The sequence below is a fragment of the Trachurus trachurus genome (genome assembly GCF_905171665.1).
Source record: "Trachurus trachurus genome assembly, chromosome: 4".
Classification (NCBI taxonomy): domain Eukaryota; kingdom Metazoa; phylum Chordata; class Actinopteri; order Carangiformes; family Carangidae; genus Trachurus; species Trachurus trachurus.
In genome coordinates, this window is record NC_139898.1 from 6,799,019 (window position 1) to 6,819,277 (window position 20,259).

A 20,259-nucleotide genomic window follows, 5' to 3' on the forward strand; every position below is an offset into this window, starting at 1 on the left:
TTTCTCACAATGGAATGAAGGGCAATTGATGAAGTGGGACAAGTAATCGGTCGATTTGGGATTTGTAGAAAAAAGGATGGGATTCAATAAGCACAGCTTCTCCTGACTCCTTTTTGAATATGTATGATTATGCTTTTGTTTTTTGATGTTTTTGGTTCTTCAACATGTTTACGTTATTTACATATGAAGGAACAAACCGAAATTGTGCCTTATTTTGTTTTACATGTTCAAATATAATATATATATATATATATAAAAAAAAAAATTAACATGCCTGTCTGAAATGAACCATAGTGAGGCCTCCAATGATGATTCTGTTTCTGGCTTAGTGCTATTCTCACCATCCATGTTGACATAATAACATGCTAACAGGAATAATGCTCATTAGCTCACCACTGCATATTAGCATGTCAATATTTGCTAAAATGCAAATTGGTAGTAAATGCAAAGTTGAGGGTGCTGGAGAAATGTAGTCTGACCTCCTGGGTGACTGAGGTGGTGGCTACCTAATGACTGAGACCTCACTTCACTGAGATGATGCTGTATGAAAAGTCAACAGATCAGTGTGTTCACAACTTTTTAATTGTCCAACAGAAACACAGAATAATGAAAAACTCAAAATCCAGTTGAGAACTGAACCCTCACACAGTAACACTGTTCCACTGACTCATTTATACAACGGTTAACAGCAGGGTTTCTTTTCCATTCTTCTCTTTAACACCTTCTTTACTTCTGCACATTAATTATTTCTTTTCAAACAAACACAACGAACATCAAAACTGTGTGACCTGTAATCACAGCATGGCTCTGTACAGAGTGAGGGAGTGGCGGAGCAGGGAGTCCTGCTCCATGCACACCAGCAGGTCCCTCAGCATCACCCGGGTCACTCTGGGAACCCCCAGTCTGGACAGCAGAGACACCTGAGACACACACACACACACAGAGACACACACACAGTGAGCTGGTCGAGCTGGATGACAGACCATTGCTATGAATAACAGACTGTTGCTAGGGACACCACTCTGATTAGTCCTGACAGTTGTTGCCTTTCCATCAGCCTACTGCCTCAGAAGATTAAAAAAAAGAGAGGAGAGATTGAAACTCTTCATTCATGACTAATGGCTGAAAATTCCCCGGAGGATTTCCTGTCCTTCAGATTCAGATGGCTCTGGTAAAGCACCACCACTTCTAATTAGAAACATTTTGTTCAGTTTTGTCACATTTGGGGCCACAGCATGAGAAAAACACAGACATTACTTTCAACACCGCAAAAGTGGCGTTGCATTCTCACTTTTTATTTCGCGTTCAGACAAGCGTTTTTGGGGTGGAAATCTGTGTGCATACGGCGATGCAAAAGACTGTGGAATTCAATGTTGTATGCACGCCAGACGCCTAGGTGTCAGCGTGCCACACGACACCACCAAGTCTGCACGCCCGTGTATTCTTCTTCTTCTTGATTTCTGGCAGGCTGTACGCCGGCCATCGTAACGCTGCCCTCCGTGCCCTCCACAGGTCATAGCAATTGGAGTCGACGTTTTGTGTATTCACCCTTTACATGGAGATGCAACGGCGGAGCGTTTTTAAGATTTCCACTCTGGAGGGTGGTTTCACTTTTTTGCGTATTCATGCCCAGAAATGCCGTCGCCGTCTAAACGAAAGGCACATCTGATGAAATATTTTGCCGTTTGCATCCGCGGGCGTTGTCGTCTAAACAGGGCCTTGGAGGCAATTTATAGATCAGTAAGAAAGATCACATTTTTACAGAAGCACATTGCATTCACTGGAAAAAAAAAATGTAGACACCTTATCTCGTAATTATGAGAAAAGATCTCGTAATTAAGAGAAAAGATCTCGTAAAAAGACAGCAGCTGTACCCACCTGGCTCACACTCTGATCCACAGGTCTCTTCCTGCGAGGCCCGATGGCAGCCAGGGCAGCCAGGTTGGCCTCCTTCTGCTGCAGCTGAGCTTCTTCTATTTGCTGCAACTGAAGAAGAGAAGAGAAGAAAACAAAGACTGTCTCAATGCCGTGACTGAGGAGCTGCACAGATTTGGTTTTGAAAATCTGAATATGATATCAATAAATCATGCACTAACATTGATATTCCACACTCTTCTATGAAGCTAGGAAAAAACCCTCCATAACAGAGTCATAAGATGGGTTGGGCTAAAACTGTTAAAGAATAGGATTAAGTTTAAGTTCTCTCTCCATCCCATGTTCCACAACTCCCTCATGTTGCTGTGTTTGGGCTTGCTCAGGTTTCCTCCTGTAAAACTCTATGACCTCGTCCTGCTGATCAAGCTGCACCATCTCCTCCTGGACTCCACTCCTGAACCCAGCCTACTTCCTGTTCCGTTTTGCCTTGATGTCCTTTGTTACAGCATTTGTTATCAAACCTAACCCAACCCATGCTGAATTTTATGTGGTCTGTAATGCAGTCATTGCATTTAGTCTCTTCGTAACAGTCCTGTAGAGGCCCCTCACCCTCTGGTGTCTACCTGTGAACAGATCTGGTGATCACAGACTGCCACTCTACATCATATGTTTGTTTGTTTTTTTAACAGTAGCATACCGAAGGCCCAGAGTTATGTTTTTGTTGGTTTGTCCAAGGTGATGTGACCTAAATCCCCAGAGGTTGCTATAAAGGCCCTGAGGTGCAGGGTGTGTAATCTCACGGTTGCAGTGTTGATGGTGCTATCAGCCCACAACAGCTGGGATGCTGACAATGGTGGTAGCCTGGGAAAACACTCTGGGCAAGTATAATAGGCAGAGACTTAACTTGTTGTTGCGCATACAGAGGTCCAAGGTTGCACCACAACTTCCCCCTCACCAGCTGACATCCTGCTACAAAGCCTGGGATGTTATCATGCAGCTAAGTCTGTGTGAAGCTACAAAAACTCACAACAGAAGTGTTTCTGGGGACAGAAAAAAAGTGACACACCCTGTTAAAGACTATGGGTAAGCTAACAGTACAGTGCAATGTTGACATTAAAGGTACATTGTGTAGGAATTACTCGTATTTTTCATGCTGCATTCACGTGAAATTGGGCAGACGGACGACAGCCGCTGCACGTAACGGCATAAACAAGCCTCTATGTAAACAAGTGGTCCGTCAGCACGAGGCAAAACAATACACGTGATAATATGTTGTCATGGCGATGTCGTATTGTTTACCTGACCCACATTTTACCGGCTAAAATGACATCTGGTTTGTTACCGACGGCCGTCTGCCCGACTGCACGTGAATGCAGCATCAGTGTAACGCTCCATTCCTCCTCACTGCGTTACCACGGTGACTTTTCACAGACGCCACCTCGACCTGAGCCGACAGCTCCGGTGTCTCCGCTGAGTTTCCGTGGTTTCGCTGCCACTGAACGTAAAAACATGGCGACACCACATGGCAGCCAGCACCGAGATTGATGTATATATGAATGATATGAACGGCAAATTCAGAGCTTACCGGAACACACACAGTTTGTTGATGGGGGTGATCACTGATTAATGAAAAACATATTTTGAACGAAATAATCGATTTTCGTGAATAGATAACAGGAGAAGTTACACAATGTCCCTTTAAGAAGTACTGAACAAAAGCCTGTCACAACTGAGTCTGTCATTTTGTGTCTGTGTTTATCACACAAGTGATAAGAACATCCATCAGAGACAACGTGGGGCTCAGTTTTTAATGTTTAATGTTTTTAAATTGCACATTTGGAGTTTGGGGAAACGTAATTTCGATCCCCTGTGTAACTGTCAGTTACATTGTGTGATTGACAATAAAGTTTACTGAACTGAACTGAACAGCAGGTGGAGGGTCCACACTGGTCCACCTGGACCCAGAAGACGTATTCTGTCTCTGTGAGACTGTATTCCAATGTGTTCAATGTCTGACCTTCGACACTTCCATGGTTTCACCAGCAGAAGGAAATACACCTTCATATGTTAAAGGCATCGTTCAACATTTTGGCAACTTTGCCTATTGCCCTAATCCCTATAGTTTTAGGAGTAGGTCCATTACCTTTAATCATCGATGCAAGCTGTTTTTAGACCGGCGGGGCAGAGACGTGAGCTGCTCACGAATCGGTACTTTCACCTTTTCCTCAAAACTAATCAAATGCACAATCCAACAACGCCAAAATGCTTAAGTTAGAAGTTATGACCTGCACATTCACCACGGTATGAAATAATAATCGTATATATGAAGCAAGTACTCAAACTACTTGGTTTTTTTTTAAATAACTCGGCCCAGCAGCCATGTCTGGAATGTAGTTCCAGCTAAACAACTCTGTCTCATAACATTGCATTATTATTTCATAGCGTGGTGAATGTGCAGGTCACAACTTGTCCACAAGAACATTTTGGAGTTGTGTTGAACTATCCCTTTAAAGCTGCTTCCCTCTCACTGGAAAGAAACACATTCTATTCACTGCTGGCACCAGCCTGAGAAACATTTGCAATTAAAACAACTTCGAATTATCACCACACGTACTCAAGATGTGAGTGAGCGTGTGCAGGTTAGGTTACAGACTTGGCAGAGTCTTGTGAGTGTGTGTGTGATCTAACAGCTGGAGTGTGTGTGGTGCTGGCGGCAGCAGCGGCGGCAGCAGCAGCAGCAGCACGGACAGGTTCTGTTGCTGTGGAGAAACTTCTGATGGTGTGATGGCAGTCAGATTGGTGTTATCACCTCCATATATAGCCACTCTTCTGCTATTTCCTTTCTTCTCTTCACTCTGCCCGGCTGCCAACTAACATTACACACACAAACACACACCACTTCATTACTAAATTAACAATCAGTTTCAAAAATGTCAAGTTTCCGGAATTCCCATTACACTGAAGATTACGGAAGTGGGGGCATCAGGTTGGACTTATCTGTTTCACTGTATGATGTCACTTCTTTAGACAAAGAATGGCATCCACACAGATTTAGACTAAGACTAACTCCTGTGAAGCTGCTGGCTGAGCTGTTCGGTGGTCTTTCTTTTGTCAATCGCTTTTATATTAAAGGTAGAGTCTGTAGGTTTGTTCGTTGCAGTTTGTAAACACAACATTCAAACTGGGCCCCTCCTCTCAGGCTCAAAGCTCATTTCCTTTTCTTCGCTGCTAAGTGTGTATCCACCATTTCTCCCACCTTGACGGCATTCAGTTAATATCTTGGTGGTAGACCCAACTTCACCTGCGCTCTGTCAAACCGACTCCGCTCAGAAACATCCCAACTATATCAAAATATCAAATACAGGCAGAGGGGGAGCTCTGCAGACACAGTCACCACCACACATGAGTAGACGGCAATATGTGGTGTTTAAAAAGGATTCTTTTGTATAAGTCTATCTTTATTTTTTATTTTTTTTGTAAAATCCAACAGACTCTACCTTTAAGGATAATCAGATTAATAAGTGTGTCACCTCCAACCACTTCAACCTCTATAGAAAACATCATGAGGTCAAGTGAAAAGGAGTTCATAAGGACCTAACAGTGTGAAAAGAATCTAAATGCACTAACAAAATGAATCCTCCTTTACCAAGTACATAAACAGACACACAGGACTGAAATGTAGAACTGCAACAATTAATCGATTAATCGAACAATAATTGATTACGGTATTAAATTAATCGTCAACTATTCTGATAATCTAATAATCGGTTTGAGTATTTTTTTCAGAAAAAAAGTCTAAATTCTCTGATTCCAGCTTCTTAAATGTGAATATTTCTGGTTTCTTTGTTCCTTTATGACAATAAACTGAGTCTCTCTTTGGTTTGTGGACAAAACGAGACATTTGAGGACGTCATCTTGTGGTTTGGGAAACACTGATTGATGTTTTTAACATTTTTTAACATTTTATTGACCAAATAACTAATCGATTAATCATTTAAATAATCGACAGATTAATCGATAATGAAAATAATCGTTAGTTGCAGCTCTACTGAAATGTTGAAATAAGATGACAACAAATGAATTAATCATATATAGGTTCCTGGAATAGAGAACATGCTATACACAATGGGAGGGGAATACATGAAACAACATGATGATGTTTACTTGGAATTCACTGAGCTTGTTTTTAAAGATGATTCCTAACTGGCCTGAAGTGGCCTGTCTTTATGGATTTGAAATTCAGTCGATCAGAGAAAGATTTCCACAGGTTCTTCTGTTTTGTCCACATTTAAGTAAAACCACAGCACTGTGTCCCAGCAAGGAATTGTGGGATGGTATTTCCCCTGTTCTTTTTGTAAAGGAAGTGTTTCTGATGCTGAAGAAGATAAAATAAAAAGAACTGAGGCTCTCACATCATGGCTGCTGTTGAAATACTTCAGTGCCAGACAGATTTTTATTTATCCTTTTTTTGAGTGTCCTAATCTGTTGGCCATCATCACTACACGGTTTGTCCACCAGAGGGAACTGGTGCACAAGAGACAAATGTCCTGCTCAGAACAGATCTCAGTCAAACTTTTTAAAATTAGCAAATTTAAGGAAGTCTCAGTCTTTTTGTTTTTGCTTTTTTCCATGTAGAACACTGAATATGTTTTTACCTCTCAGATACTGGTCATTGGTTACCTGCTTCACTGAGCTGGTATCAATTGGATCAATTGATTACAAAGTGCATCATTAGAACCACAATTTAATGAATTATATAAATCCCAGAGGGAAACCTGGGTAGTTAACCTTACTTTCAAAGATGAGACTGTCAATGTGTTTGGAGCTTGTTAGTTTGTATCTTTAGTAATATGGTGAGTATTTTTGTCTGATGATGAACATGTGATCCACTTCAAAAAGATTCAAAGTGTTCTGAAGAGTGATTCTGCTGCCAAGGCCCAGAGGAGACAAGTGGTTCATGGCTGGTGAAATGTCTCACAATCAATCTTCTAATAAAAGACATCAGAGGGTTCATCAGAGCCTCCTTGTGTTATTCTGAGCTGCAGTAATGAAGGAGAGAGTAAAAGCACCAGCCACCACATTCAATTTGTATTTAGTGTTCAAAATGACTTGCTGGGGCTACTACTGCCCCAGACTGAGCTATAAAATGATCTGTTGCCCTGGGCGATCTGGTGGCTCTCCCTGTAGACCATCTATCTACCTAATGGGATCAGACCCAACGACTGCAGCCCAATTTCAAATGTGACCCATGGCCCTGTGCTGCACATCTTTCAACCCCTGATTCCCTGTCACTCTCCTGCTGACTCTATCATAATAAAGACTTGAAAAGCCCCAGAAAATGAATAAAGAATAAATAAAGATCTACTGCCCTGTATTAGTGGTTACACTTGGTCCCGATCTGAATCCTGTAGGTGTGTCGACAGATTTTCATCCGATCCTCAGATCCTAACCTGCTGTGAATCCTGTTGTTCTCAGTCAGTAAAGTGTTATGAAGCTCAGAAGAAGCACACAACAACAACAACAACCTTTGAATATCAATTTGCGTCACTGTCGTACACAATTTAAAAATCTAGCTCAACTCAACCACCATGATCAGTTTTTAAAGGTCCCATATTATACTGTTTTTCAGCCATTTCACATAGGGCTAAGTGGTCCAACCACATTGTATTTGAAATGTTTTGCCCCAAACCAATCTGCGGTTCTAAATCTCAGCAATCTTAGGGTGCTTTCACACCTGGATCCATTGGAGAGGTTGTTCCGAAACAGGGAGCGATTTACGTCAAGAGATCGGTTTGTTTGGTCATATGTGAACACAACAATCGCTCTCGGACGCAGAACAAAACAAGCAGGCCGAGATCGCTTGATGAGGTGGTCTCGGTTCGTTTCCATTTGAGCCCTGGAGCGGTTCAATTGCAGCGAGTCTTCAGGAGTGCTGGTTCATGGTGGCCCGACCAGACGCGCTAATTCAGGCCGAGTTCTGGTCAAAGATCACGCCGATCGGCTTCTTTCTTTTCTTTTTTTGCCATGTTCGGGTTGAATTAGGGCCGAAAATATAGGCAACATGTAAAAAACGTTGCCGCATTTTGTAATAAGTTGTTACATAATGCACCAAATGAACACAAGAGTGTTGCACTTTTTTTAATGAAAAAAAGTAATCATTTGGTGCATTATGTAACAACTTATTCACATTTACATTATTTACAAAATGTGGCGTTATTACATAATATGGCGCTAGAGACCTGAGCACTGTAGTGAGGACGTGTTTAATACTTAATGAAAGAAGAAGACTCAGAATTAAAGACACACACCTCTTTTGCTCTTTGCTTCAGTTGCTGATGATGTGGATCCTCAGCGTGTGAGCGACTCTGTAAAAATCACACACACACACAACATGGTGTAAAGGCTACTTTCTTGGATGTTGAATTTCAAAACATGTTCATCTCTTCCTCTATATCCAGGCTGTTTACAGATTGAAGAAGTGTCTCTCACTCTGACAAGGCGCAGCAGTCTCTCCTTCTCCTCCTCATCTCTCCTCTTCTTGTTCAGACTCTCCACCTCCTCCATGAAGCGAAGCTGCGAGCGGACGTCGCTCACTTTGCTATGCCACGGGTCCTCCTGCTGACTCACAAACACACAGACACATTTACTAGTGTGGATGAAACCAACGCTCCGAGTTCCACGGTCTGGGCTCAGGGTGACGCTGCTCTACCTTCTGGACAGCTTTGCGGTGTTCTGCAATCACAGTGAGTTTTTCCAACAGTCCACGGAGACACTCCTGAGTCGCGTGAGAAACCAGAGCGACCACCTCTGGACCGACATCTGTTATTCCCAGTGCCTGCCCTAACACAAGACACACAAAACATTTGGCAAACACACACACACACAATGCAACTCAACTCGACTGAGGCGTTCCCATGAAATCAGTAAAAGATGGAAAATGGAGATTAAGACAAATCACACAATTTAAGATTGTATCAAAGATTTCTGAGATTAAAGAGGACCTATTATGCTCTACCAGACTGTATAATATCCTCACATATGCAGCAAGGAAGAACATCTTTTTGTCTTGGATAAGGGACAAACCCCCCACTAAATCAAACTGGCGTAAGATAATTATGGAATGTTTTCCCCTTCAGTACCTGACCTGTCTGCTTCACTCTTCAGAGGGAGAGTTTATGAACATTTGGACTCCATATCTTCACTTTTCCAACTCTACAGTGGCTTCAGTGCTTTCGAGTGTTGTCCTTGGCCTTTGGCTCTTTTCCTGTGTCTTGCCCATAACACTGTATTTACAACCTGGTCATCTGAAACTTCCAGAATTGTGATCTGGAGTGTATTTTTATTTATTTATTTCATTTATTTAACTATTTTATCTGTCTAATCCTTTTTTTCCCCACAGTGACGGCCTTTTCATTGTACTAGTCAGGTGCATGTGAGATGTATATGTGTACAGGCTGTCTAGACTAATGTTGTACTGAGCGTCGTTGTTGTTTTATCGTTGTGGTTATGTTAATATATAAAAAGCTCAATAAACATATTTGGGAAAAAAAAAAAAAAGTCGACTTCATCCACACAACCGCAGGTCTTGAACCCGGAATCCAACCCAGACAACGGAAACACAAACACACAGCCTGAACCTGCGTCAGAGCAACGACTTTTGCGAGACGTCTCTTAACGGTAAACGCTAAATCCATCACATCTCATATTATCATTGTACGGTTAGACAGGGCCCTGAGGCCATAGCCGGGCCAGTTGCCATATAAGGAACTTCCCCTCAACCCCCAGGGATCATTTAAACACACACCTACCTCATGATACGACACTTCTATGTCCTCTAGAACAAGTATCCAACATTTGGAAAATATTTATAAGTCTCAAAAGCTGAAAAAGCACAATAGGTAATAATTATTAATAATAATAATAAATGTCATGTTGAGCTCTGCCTCAGTGTTGCTCCTGCACCTGTGTGGAGGATTCGGCTGAGCACTATGTTAGCTGAGAGGAAGGGCTGATCCTGGCAGGACTGCACCACCGAGCCGACCATGGTGGTGAGGATCTGGGCGTTCTCCTCCCTCAGGTTGACTCCAGCCATGAAGGCCACGTCGTTGATGTCATCATCCTCTCTGGGGAACACACACACACACAAACAAAGAAATCCATGCACTTCAACAGAGTACTAATGAGATATACTGAGCTGTTTAACTTGAGAGTCCTCACACTTCTATTTAAATCTCAAGAGCATGCATTACTTGTAGGATCCTGAGCTGCCTCTGAATGCAGACTTGGTAGAAGGAGGTGGATCCTGAGGGAAAGGGTTCCTCATAGGAAAAGGTCCTATAATAAGAAATAATCAAAGTTATGTGGAGAGAGCACCAACAAAGACTACACTTGGGAAAAACAGCTGGATCTGCATCAGCCAGGATGAGAATTCTAACAAAATAAAAGTACATAAGTATTAAAATGTAGTTTAAATATAAAGGATCTGCTTTGATCCCTCTGACTGATATTGTATTGTAAAAGATGGAGTTCATGATTCTAAAAAAAAAAAGAAACTGTGCTCCCCATGAAGTCCCAGCCCCTGAATTCATGGCAAAGCAAACCTTACAATATAAAATATAATACAAATGACAAACACTATGCATCCAACCAAAAAAAGCAAAAAAAATACTTGGGCGAGCCAGGCTGAGTCAGGAGCCACATGTTAAACTAGTACCTGGTTATGTAGTGATATCGTGTTCCCAGCAAGCTCCAGTTAAAAACACAGAAACATAAACCTATGAAATCACATTCTTTAAAATCATTACAAACTATTTAGTTTTTTTCAAATTTAACAACTATTTGAATTTGACCCAACCTCATAAATCCACTGCACTTGCAAATGTTTTTAGGTTTGTGTGACACACCCACCTGGACGAAGGAACAATACCTTCAACTAAACCTCTCTCAGATTAATCTCTTATAGGTTACAACAAGTTACAGTGCCCTCCTTGTATGGAGGTTTACACATTCATATTTCAGGGAAGTCAGCACAGTCCTTATTTTTTTACCTGTGTGTCTTCCTGACTGGAGCACTGTGTGCTTGAAGGGGGGTCTGCTGCTCTTAGATAAGTTATTTCTGGACTGCACAAATGTCGACACCCCAGGTTTCAGAATCCCCCCGTGATGTCTCTGAATACTCTGCATTTAGGAGAAATCATTGAGCATTTTACTCAAATGAAACATTTCAATGTCTTGTTAAAGGGATACGTCACCAACATTTTTTTTTTTTTCAAGTCTTGCCTTACTCCCGAGTCCATGACAAGCAGATAGACACCATCCTTTCGACTGTGCGTGCAGTAACAAGGGAGATATGGGCAGAGCTGGCGCACCGCTAATTAGCTTAGCTCAAACGCTGGAAGTGACACCCAGCGCTAGATTAATAGTGACATTTAAGTTATATACAAAGGGAAATCTACACTACCAGTCAACAGTTTCAGAACCTCACAATTCTTCCAAAATGTATTCTAAACTTTTCATTCCTCAAAGCAGCCACCTTTGGCAGATATAACAGCTGAACACACTTGTGGCATCTTTCTACATCCTGCATGTTTGACAGCTGATGTCACACACTGAGGAACCGTCCTTTCTCCTACTCGACGGCGTACAAAGATCCTGCATGATGAAGAGAGGATTTCTAATTTTGATTCATCAGTCCATAAATCCTTCTTGTAGTCTTCACCATTGTTTCATGGTCCACACATTCCTCTTTTTATTTTCTTTGCCTTTTTTTTTAACACATTAGTTTTCAGTTCTGGGTAACCTTACTTTTGTTAAACCGCTGGCAGTTCACCATGTACTTTTGTACCATTTCAAGCTATTCATTGGACTTTAACTACTTTAATTTCAATAAAACTGGAAAAATTGGAGTGTTCTTAAACTTTTGAGTGGGAGTGTACATGGAGAAGGTCAACATGAGATCCCCTGAGTGGCTTTCTTCAGGGCCAATGTATCTGGGGAAATCAGGTTTCTCTAAATCCCTATGCTGACAGTCCAGCACTCACTGTTTTAACTCAGTATTTTTAGTCTCAACCTACTCACTGAGTGACTGACAGAGAGAAGCTGCAGTCGGATCGATAAACACTAAGCTCAAACTAAGCTGAGGGCTGAGCTACAACAGTCTTTCACATTGTCATTTGATTCAGTGTCAATAAAGATATTGATTACAGCTACTGTAAATGTGTGTAAACCACCAGATAACACTTGTTTACCTGCTTGCTGCTCTGTAGGGTTTGTCCTGTGGTACTTACGGATGACTTCACGCTGGAAGTGTTGGGGTTGCAGGTGGAGGCTGAAGCCTGTTGGATGAATAACTGAGGGTCTGCAGTAAGGCGACGCACCGCAGGAATACTTTTCTGGTAGCAATGAGGTAGAGATGAGAGGAAAGAAGATTAAAACCAAAATAACACATTCATAGACTCATTTTTGGATGAACTACCTGGAATCGAAAGCATTGCATGTAGCATATAATGATTGGTTAGAAGTAGGGATGTGAACGTGTACGAAAATATGTACACGTGTACACTGTGCATTTTTTTTCGTGTACACTGTGCATTTTTTTTCGTGTACACGTGTACACGCTTCAGGACCGCTATAGGTTGCTATAGCCTTATTTTTGTTTAGTCTGATATGCGCAGCCGGTGACACTGCAGCCACCGTGCCGGTGTTACACCGGAGCGGAGGAGACCGGACGGCGGATTCGTCCCGCCCCCCTCCCCCCGACACGCACCGCACCGTAACTGGAGAGATCTGCCCGGTGAGCGTTCAGAGTCGACCACCGTACCCCCGTATTAAATCATAGTTTTCTCTAAATTAAGACAGTGTGAGGGACTATTTTTCACCCAGCCCCCCAAAATGTACGCTATGTAAAAATAAAAAAATAAAAAATAATAATAATTGCGTGTATCGTTTAGGGATTTTTTACTAAACGTTTACAGTTTCATTCCGTGTAAACGTTTACACGTGTACACAGTCACACCCCTAGTTAGAAGCACACATTTAAAGTCTACAGTGTGGCAGTGTGTCGTGTGGTTAAAGGGATAGTTCAACATGTTGGCAAATTTGCCTATTGCCATAATCCCTATAGTCTTAGCAGTAGGTTCGTTACCTTCAATTGTCGGTGCAAGCTGTTTTTTGATCGGTGGGGCAGAGACGTGAGCTGCTCAGCTAACACAACGGAGGCACATGGTATTTTTGCTTTTCCCTCATTAAACTCATCAAATACACAATCCAACAACTCCAAAACGCTCTCATGGACAAGTTGTGATCTGCACATTCACCACACTATGAAATAATAACGGAACGTTACGAGACAGAGTTGTTTTCGAGGTAAATGCGTAGCCGGAACTACATTCCAGACACGGCTGCTGGGCAGAGTCTAAAAACAGCTTGCACCGACAATTAAAGGTAATGAACCTACTCTACTACTATGGCTATAGGGATTATGACAATGAGAAAATTTGGCAAAATGTTGAACTATCACTTTAATCCTCTGCTCACCTTGAGGAACGGCACCAGACACGGCTGTGGAGTGGACTTGAGCTCCTGGTACAGCCGCTCTGTGAACTCCTCTGCTTCCAACTTCCCCTCCTGCAGTTCGCACAGCACAAATAACTCATAACTGCATTTTTTTATGTTACCTGGCTAAAGGTTAAAAATGACATGGCAAAGTCAGAACTGAAAATGCAGTACCTATATTACACATTATGTAACTTAATGAGCAGTAATTTCTAATCAAGGGAAAAACAATGGGAAAACTAAAATGATCTACTTTCCATCGACATCTTTCCATGTGTTTTTAGACAGTAAATATTCAGCAGTAACTTACCAGCAGAGTCCTGACCAGTCCCCTGACGTTGTTGGCCATGTTGGCAGACCTGGAGTCACTGGAGGCCAATTTGATCAGAGTCACAAGGAAGTTTTTGCACTTTTTCACACTCTCCAGTGTCTCCTGTAGAGGACATGACATTTAACAATCAGTTGAGGACTGCGCTATCTTAAACCGAGTCTTATCATATCGTCACTCTACAGTGCATCCATAAAAATGTCTTTTTTTGTGATTGCTGTGGGCAAAAATCCTTGATGATGCAGCAGGTTTCCTTAAAAAACACAATAGTATATGCAGAGTTTTTATGCAATTAAACTACAGGAATCAGCAAAAATTGTGGGAACTTGCAAAAATGCAGGAGCTGGCAAAACTTGCAATTTGATGAAAAAGAGGAAAAAAGGGATTCCACCAACACCCTGTTCTCACTAGGCGACTACCTTAAAGGTAGGGTTGGAGATCTTTTTCTGGAGCATTTTTTACTTAATTGCTTGAAATCCTCTTCACACCCACGACATATTGGGATTACGCTGGGTTGCGTAAGTGCCTTCACGCCGTTATTTCATTGACGCCCCTTTTTTCATGACGATAGCGAGACGGTGACGAGATAAACATGGCTCTCTGATGACGAAAACATGACGAGACGTGTGTGAGTTTCCACTGAGATGAGAATGGACGTAAATGTTAGTGGTAGGGCTGCGATTGTCTCTAAATTTCATATTGTGGATTGTCATTGCTCTAAAGCTTCACACGATTTAGCAACGGCTCCGTCAAAAATTTAACAATGTGCTGGGACGCTGCTGAGACGTGCAGCGGGAACGGATGTATTATATTATAATAGATCCATGGCTGCGGCGCGCCCGGTGCTTGTGATTAGAGTGGCAGGCAGCGATCAGCTCTGACGGGTCGGTGGTCAGACCTTCAAAATGCGTGACATTTCTGCTTATTGCGCATGTAATTGGTCAATTAAAACCTAAAAAGTATCTACAATGCTGCTGCATCCTTGTGTGGTCACGCCCACCACCTGACATGCAGCGCACATTCTGCTCAACACACCTGCCGTCACTCGACGAGAAGATATATGGACGCATTTTAAATATAATCCAGCAGGAAAAAAACTGAATGCACTACGGTTACCACTTTATCTCTTGTGTAGGCTAAAGCATAATCCTTAGACCAGAAATTATTTGCCTTTGGGTGGAAACATTTTATGTCTAAAAACATTCCTTTTATTATTGTAATTATTGGTGAAAATAGCCGATCTACAAGCTCGCAATGTGTTGCAATGTGTTGATAGATCTGATATTTTCACAACTTAGGTGTTGTATGATGAAGTAGGGCATTAATTCATGAAAAAAACTGTTAAAATATGTTGGAAAAAAAAGTTTAAAAGTTAAAATATGGAGATAAAAGGTTTCCGCCCAACAGCTCCAATAGCCTACTTATTGAATTAATTTGTTAAAAGACTATACTTTTTCTTTTTTTACTAAAACTGACTAAAACTAGACTAAAACCTTTTTGAGTTTTCGTCGACTAAAACTGGACTAAAACTATCACATATAGAAATGACTAAAATTGAAAAGTATTTTAGTCCAAAAGACTAAGATTAAGACTAAATCTAAAATGTCTGCCAAAAACAACACTGCCCTCTTCTTGTGTTTTTAATGTTTCTCACCTGACTGAACATGGGTGGAGGCTCCTTTCTGCTTTCTTTGACAACAGCCTGGATGCGAGGCTGACCCCCCCGCTCAGACCCAGCACCCAGGGTCTGGACTACAGCTGGTTTGGGAGCCACATTAATAACCTGAACAACAAAACATATTTTGTCACCTCATAAAACAGAGAGATGCAGATATAACTCACCAACACTGGGATGGCAGGTGGACTGGTCAGCATACACTGTTGAATCATACAAGCATGACTGAGGTCATTTTCTTCACTACTCTTGCTCTTATCACCTCTAAATGTGTTTCATTATTACAGTACAGAAAAATATTTATTACTAAACTCATTCTGGTACAATAGACTGTGACATGACATTTACTGCACAAAGATTAGAGCTGTTTTGTTCTGAAAAAATCATATCTAATTAACAATAATAATAGATTATTTTTTTGTTATTGTCAAAACAGGAAACAACCCACATGACAAAACACTGGCAGTTTGTTTGTTTTCAATTCACTTGAATGAAATTTTCTTTTTTCTGGATCAGAACCAGAATATCCCAGTTTCCTCCTGATTCTGTGTACTGTGTAACGTCTCTCTTTTTTTTTATCATCAGGCTGTCTTAGAGAGCTTGATCAGGTAGGGTATTATATATCAGGGCATGGTTTGGTCACCTGTCGGTGCAGGTCAACAATAAACTGATGAGAATGATTAAGACTGCATGGAAAATAATAGGTGGTAAAGATCACACACCCCTGCAGACTATCTTTGAGCAGGCCAATACGGTTATTAACGACCCATCACATGTTCTACACCCAGAACACAAACTGCTGCCCTCTGGTGAGAGGCTTGTAGACTGAACAGCTTTAAATTTAATTTATTCCTGTGACTATAGGCTCTTTAACAGCTGCCATAAAGTAGGTTAGGGACTAGCCTCTGATTTTTCTGCATGTTTGGCAGTTGCACTGATAACTATGCCATCTGTTTGTTTTGAATACTTGATTTTATTTATGTATGCGTTTCAGAATTTTGTATGTTGAATATACTGAATATGTTGTTCGCACAATGTGTATGTTGTATTTTTAATGCAGCATGGGTGAAGAGCCCACAACAAACTACTGTATCTAGTTATGGAGCTGCTCAGTTCTGTGTGGATCAAACGCACCGCTGCTGAAACTTTTCTGTGTATTGCTCCATGTGTTTTTGCAGTTTGTCATTAAAAACAACCATATTCTTCATTTTCTGTCATCTTTATCATGATTAATAACAAGTAGGGTATCATCATCTGCTGTCAGCAGAGGAACATGATCACCTGAAATCAACTACGGATAAAAAAAAAAAGATCTAAAGCAGTGGTACTATTGAGATATTATCAGTTGTGTTGTCTGTGTAATGTTGCTTTTTTGGTACTGACCATTTGAGTTCCATCACAAATATTGTGAAAAAGTTAAAATACCTCATTACTTACATTTGCTGCAACAGTGACTGTGTGTTACCTTGACAACAGCTGTCTGGACCTGTGCTGGCTGCAGACTGGGCGGAGCTGCCATCCTGATCACCGTCACCTTGTCATTGCTTTTCCCTCCAGCCGCTGCAGGCACCTGGAGCCAGTTGAACCAAACAAAGCCCGTTTTTAAAGGTGAGACGTTTCATCTGAACAGATCAACACAGCTTCACATAGTGACAGAGTTTCTAAACCAGGTACGGCTCCTTTGAAAACACAAGAAGCGTCAAACCGAGGTAGAAAACATCAGCTGTTCTGTGCAAGTGGCTCCTGGACTGGACTGGACTGGGAACCAACGTGATGATAATTTGTTCTCACTCACACACACCTTATGGGTCACTATTCTGGGTGCTTGACCACTGATAACTCTCGGTCCATGCGGCGCTTGTGCCAAAGCCTGCTGGGATACGAGCATCAGCTGTCCACTGTCACTGCGGATCAACATCATACCTGCAACAGTTACAGTCCTCCATCACTTAGCGCTCTTTTGTGTGTGTGTGTGTGTGTGTGTGTGTGTGTGTGTGTGTGTGTGTGTGTGTGTGTGTGTGTGTGTGTGTGTGTGTGTGTGTGTGTGTTTGTGTGTGTGTGTGTGCGTGTGTGTGTGTGCGTGCGTAATTCAAGTACAATATAAATGGTGGTCATAATAGTGATAGCAGTAATAAAGAAAGAAATTGATGAATAATAATAATAATAATAATAGTAACATGGGTCATATTAATAATAATAATAACAACAACAACAACCGTATTAATGATATTAAAATGATAAAGTATAACAGCAATAATTCTGAAAAATAAAAAGGAAAGATTAGAACAAGGGATGAAAGAAGGACGTGGGAGCAAAGGATGGATAAATTAATTAAATTTTGAATGGGAGAAAAAAATGAATCAAACTGTGAGAGAGGAAAGAAAGAAAGAAAGAAAGAAAGAAAGAAAATGGGGCCAGTTTGTAAGCAGCAGGACATTGGCCCGTGGTTGCCTTACTGCTCTAATGAACAGATGGTATTTTTTGAATCATTCATTCAAGATGTGACAGTGTGAGTCTGTAGGTCTCCGTGGTGACCACTGACTCACCTGCTGGACAGAGGACTGCTGGAGCTCACCTGAGGGGATGTGGATATTGGCTGGGAGCTGTGGGGCCGTGGTCTGCTGCAGGCGAGGGGCCATGGCAACCGGCTGTGGAGCGCCTGTCCTTGGTACAGTTATGACCACCGTCTTCCCTGGGGTCATGGCCTGCGTTAGAGGGGGGCACAGCAGTGGATTTTAACCCTTGTCCCATCCCACTCCCACAAAACACATTCCCACCACAACCAATGCCACAGAATCATTAAATAGAAAAAACTGATCTAAATGGTGTTTTCTGTCTGTTGATCTCCGCTCTGTGCTGTTATTGAAATTAAATTCCATCCCTCTGGAACTCCTTGGGCACCCCCCCCCCCCCAAAACGTTGCATACCTCTACTCTGGCTCCTGGAGGCCTCCTGCCGCAGGGCTGGCTGGTTTAGTTACCTGTAGCTGGCTGTTCACGCCGACTCCTCTTGCGGTGGCCACATTTGCTACCACCATGACAGAGGGAGAAGACGGCGGAGGCCCTGCACCTGTAGAGGATGTCGGCTGGGGGCCCTTGATGGTGGCGAGGACTTTAGGTGGGACGGGGGCAGAGTCACTCTGCGAACCAGCTGTGGCGGCGGGTGGGGGCTGCACTACAGCGATGGCTCCACATTTGTCAGGGATTTTAACCGTGATCACTTGGGTCTGGGAGTCTCTGTCTCCCACTGCCCCACAAGACTCCAGGCTCTGGGCTGCAGCCGCCAGGTTATTAGTGGCCATTATTTCTGAGGAGAGGTGAATTTATTAGTTTAAAGTCAAGATTGTTCTATCTGCTGCAGTGTCATGCTGTGGAACCGTTAAAAAGTAACTAATTCCCAGGAAAAGTATATTGCGTTACTTTTTTTTAACTTAATGTCAAATTACTCGGACTCGCCCCCCTAAGTGGTTCCCAACCTTTTTTAGCTTGTGACCCCATTTTGACATCACAAATTTCTGGCGACCCCTGATCACGTGCAATCATGTGATCGTGGCCGTAAAATCATGTGTCAGCTCAGATATTTTTATATGCTGCATTTTAGTTGAACTCCATTTATTGACGAGAAAGTGAAAGTATAATACAGTTGTTCAAGACTGTGTGGTGTTTTTAATCATACATTTAAAAAGAATAATAATTAGGTAAAATAATATTTTTATCAGTAATTTTTTTTAATCAATACTAGACATTTCAGGCTACCCCATTTGAATTCCAGGCGACCCCACGGTTGAAAAACACTAACCCGTCCCGTTTATCTGGAACTAACCAACTCGCGGAGCCTGACTGTGCGGAGGAATACTGAGTGAGGTGGTTAGCTCCAGAATGACTACGGTAGTTATTGCAAAGACGGTTTATCTTTGGTTATTGCTCTGAAAAAAAAAGGGGCTAGGGCTAGCGTACACTATGGTGTAAGTTATTATGTTGTGACGGGACTTCTTCCATCAAGTAACGGTGAGTAATGGCGCATTTACTGTCAGTAACGGTAACGGGGTTATAACGGGGAAACACAGAGACAAACCGTGAGCTGGCGACTCGTCTCACCGCCGCAGTTTGACCGCCGATCCCTGTGATCCGTGGGGAAACTATCGTCAGCACCGGCGGCAACACAGGCGGCCACGAGGAGAGCGGTCGGGTCGGCGTCCTCACCTCACCTGTCAGAGGAGTGAGTGGCAGTTAAGGGATGCCCCGCCCCCTCCCTCCGCTAAAGCCCCCCTCCCCCCGACAGCAGCCCGTCGTGCTGAAAATGGACGATAGCGACTGTGCTAGCACAACTCAGTAGCTAGCAAACAATGTACAGTGAATAAATGTAAGTAAAGTGAAATTTCTTATTTCTGAACTAAAATATCCAAACACTAAGTTGGTCACTAATACTCTAGATCAGGATGAATAAATCTGCAAATGACTCACATTATTCATCGCTCTGCCATGGCTGCCCTGCCCCTGGTACTTTCAGCTGCAGTGAAAAGTGAACAGTAGTTTGAAAAAGCTCTACTGCTCGGTTTGGTGCTGATGACATCTGCTGGCAGCATAGACTGTAAAAAGAAGGCTGGCAGTGACATTTAACAATAACTTGAAGTAACTTTAAGTGAAGTTGTAATAAATGTAACATTTTTATTCCTGCTTGACTAATTTAAGAATAGTCAGTTTGACAATGAAGAAACTTCAGAATTTCAGATTATAGTAGTAGGAGCCGCAATTAAACATTTCAGTTTACAGGCTAAGGTGATTCACATTGTCTCCAATCAGCTCCTGTATATTTTGATATTTTCTTA

General features: G+C 42.1%; 1 protein-coding gene across 1 annotated transcript; it reads right to left on the reverse strand.

The window, feature by feature from the left end:
• Window positions 1–794: 794 nt before the first annotated feature.
• On the reverse strand, window positions 795–18,732 carry LOC310984750 (transcription initiation factor TFIID subunit 4-like; the record flags this gene model as incomplete). The annotated part of the gene is made up of 16 exons (XM_083970065.1): window positions 795–920; window positions 1,879–1,986; window positions 8,184–8,240; window positions 8,365–8,490; window positions 8,585–8,715; window positions 9,838–9,998; window positions 10,125–10,209; window positions 10,923–11,052; window positions 12,162–12,266; window positions 13,411–13,500; window positions 13,739–13,861; window positions 15,411–15,539; window positions 16,897–17,001; window positions 17,233–17,354; window positions 18,007–18,136; window positions 18,412–18,732. The coding sequence occupies 16 exons, from the start codon at window positions 18,730–18,732 to the stop codon at window positions 795–797; spliced, it is 2,049 nt and encodes a 682-aa protein (XP_083826191.1).
• Window positions 18,733–20,259: the final 1,527 nt, after the last annotated feature.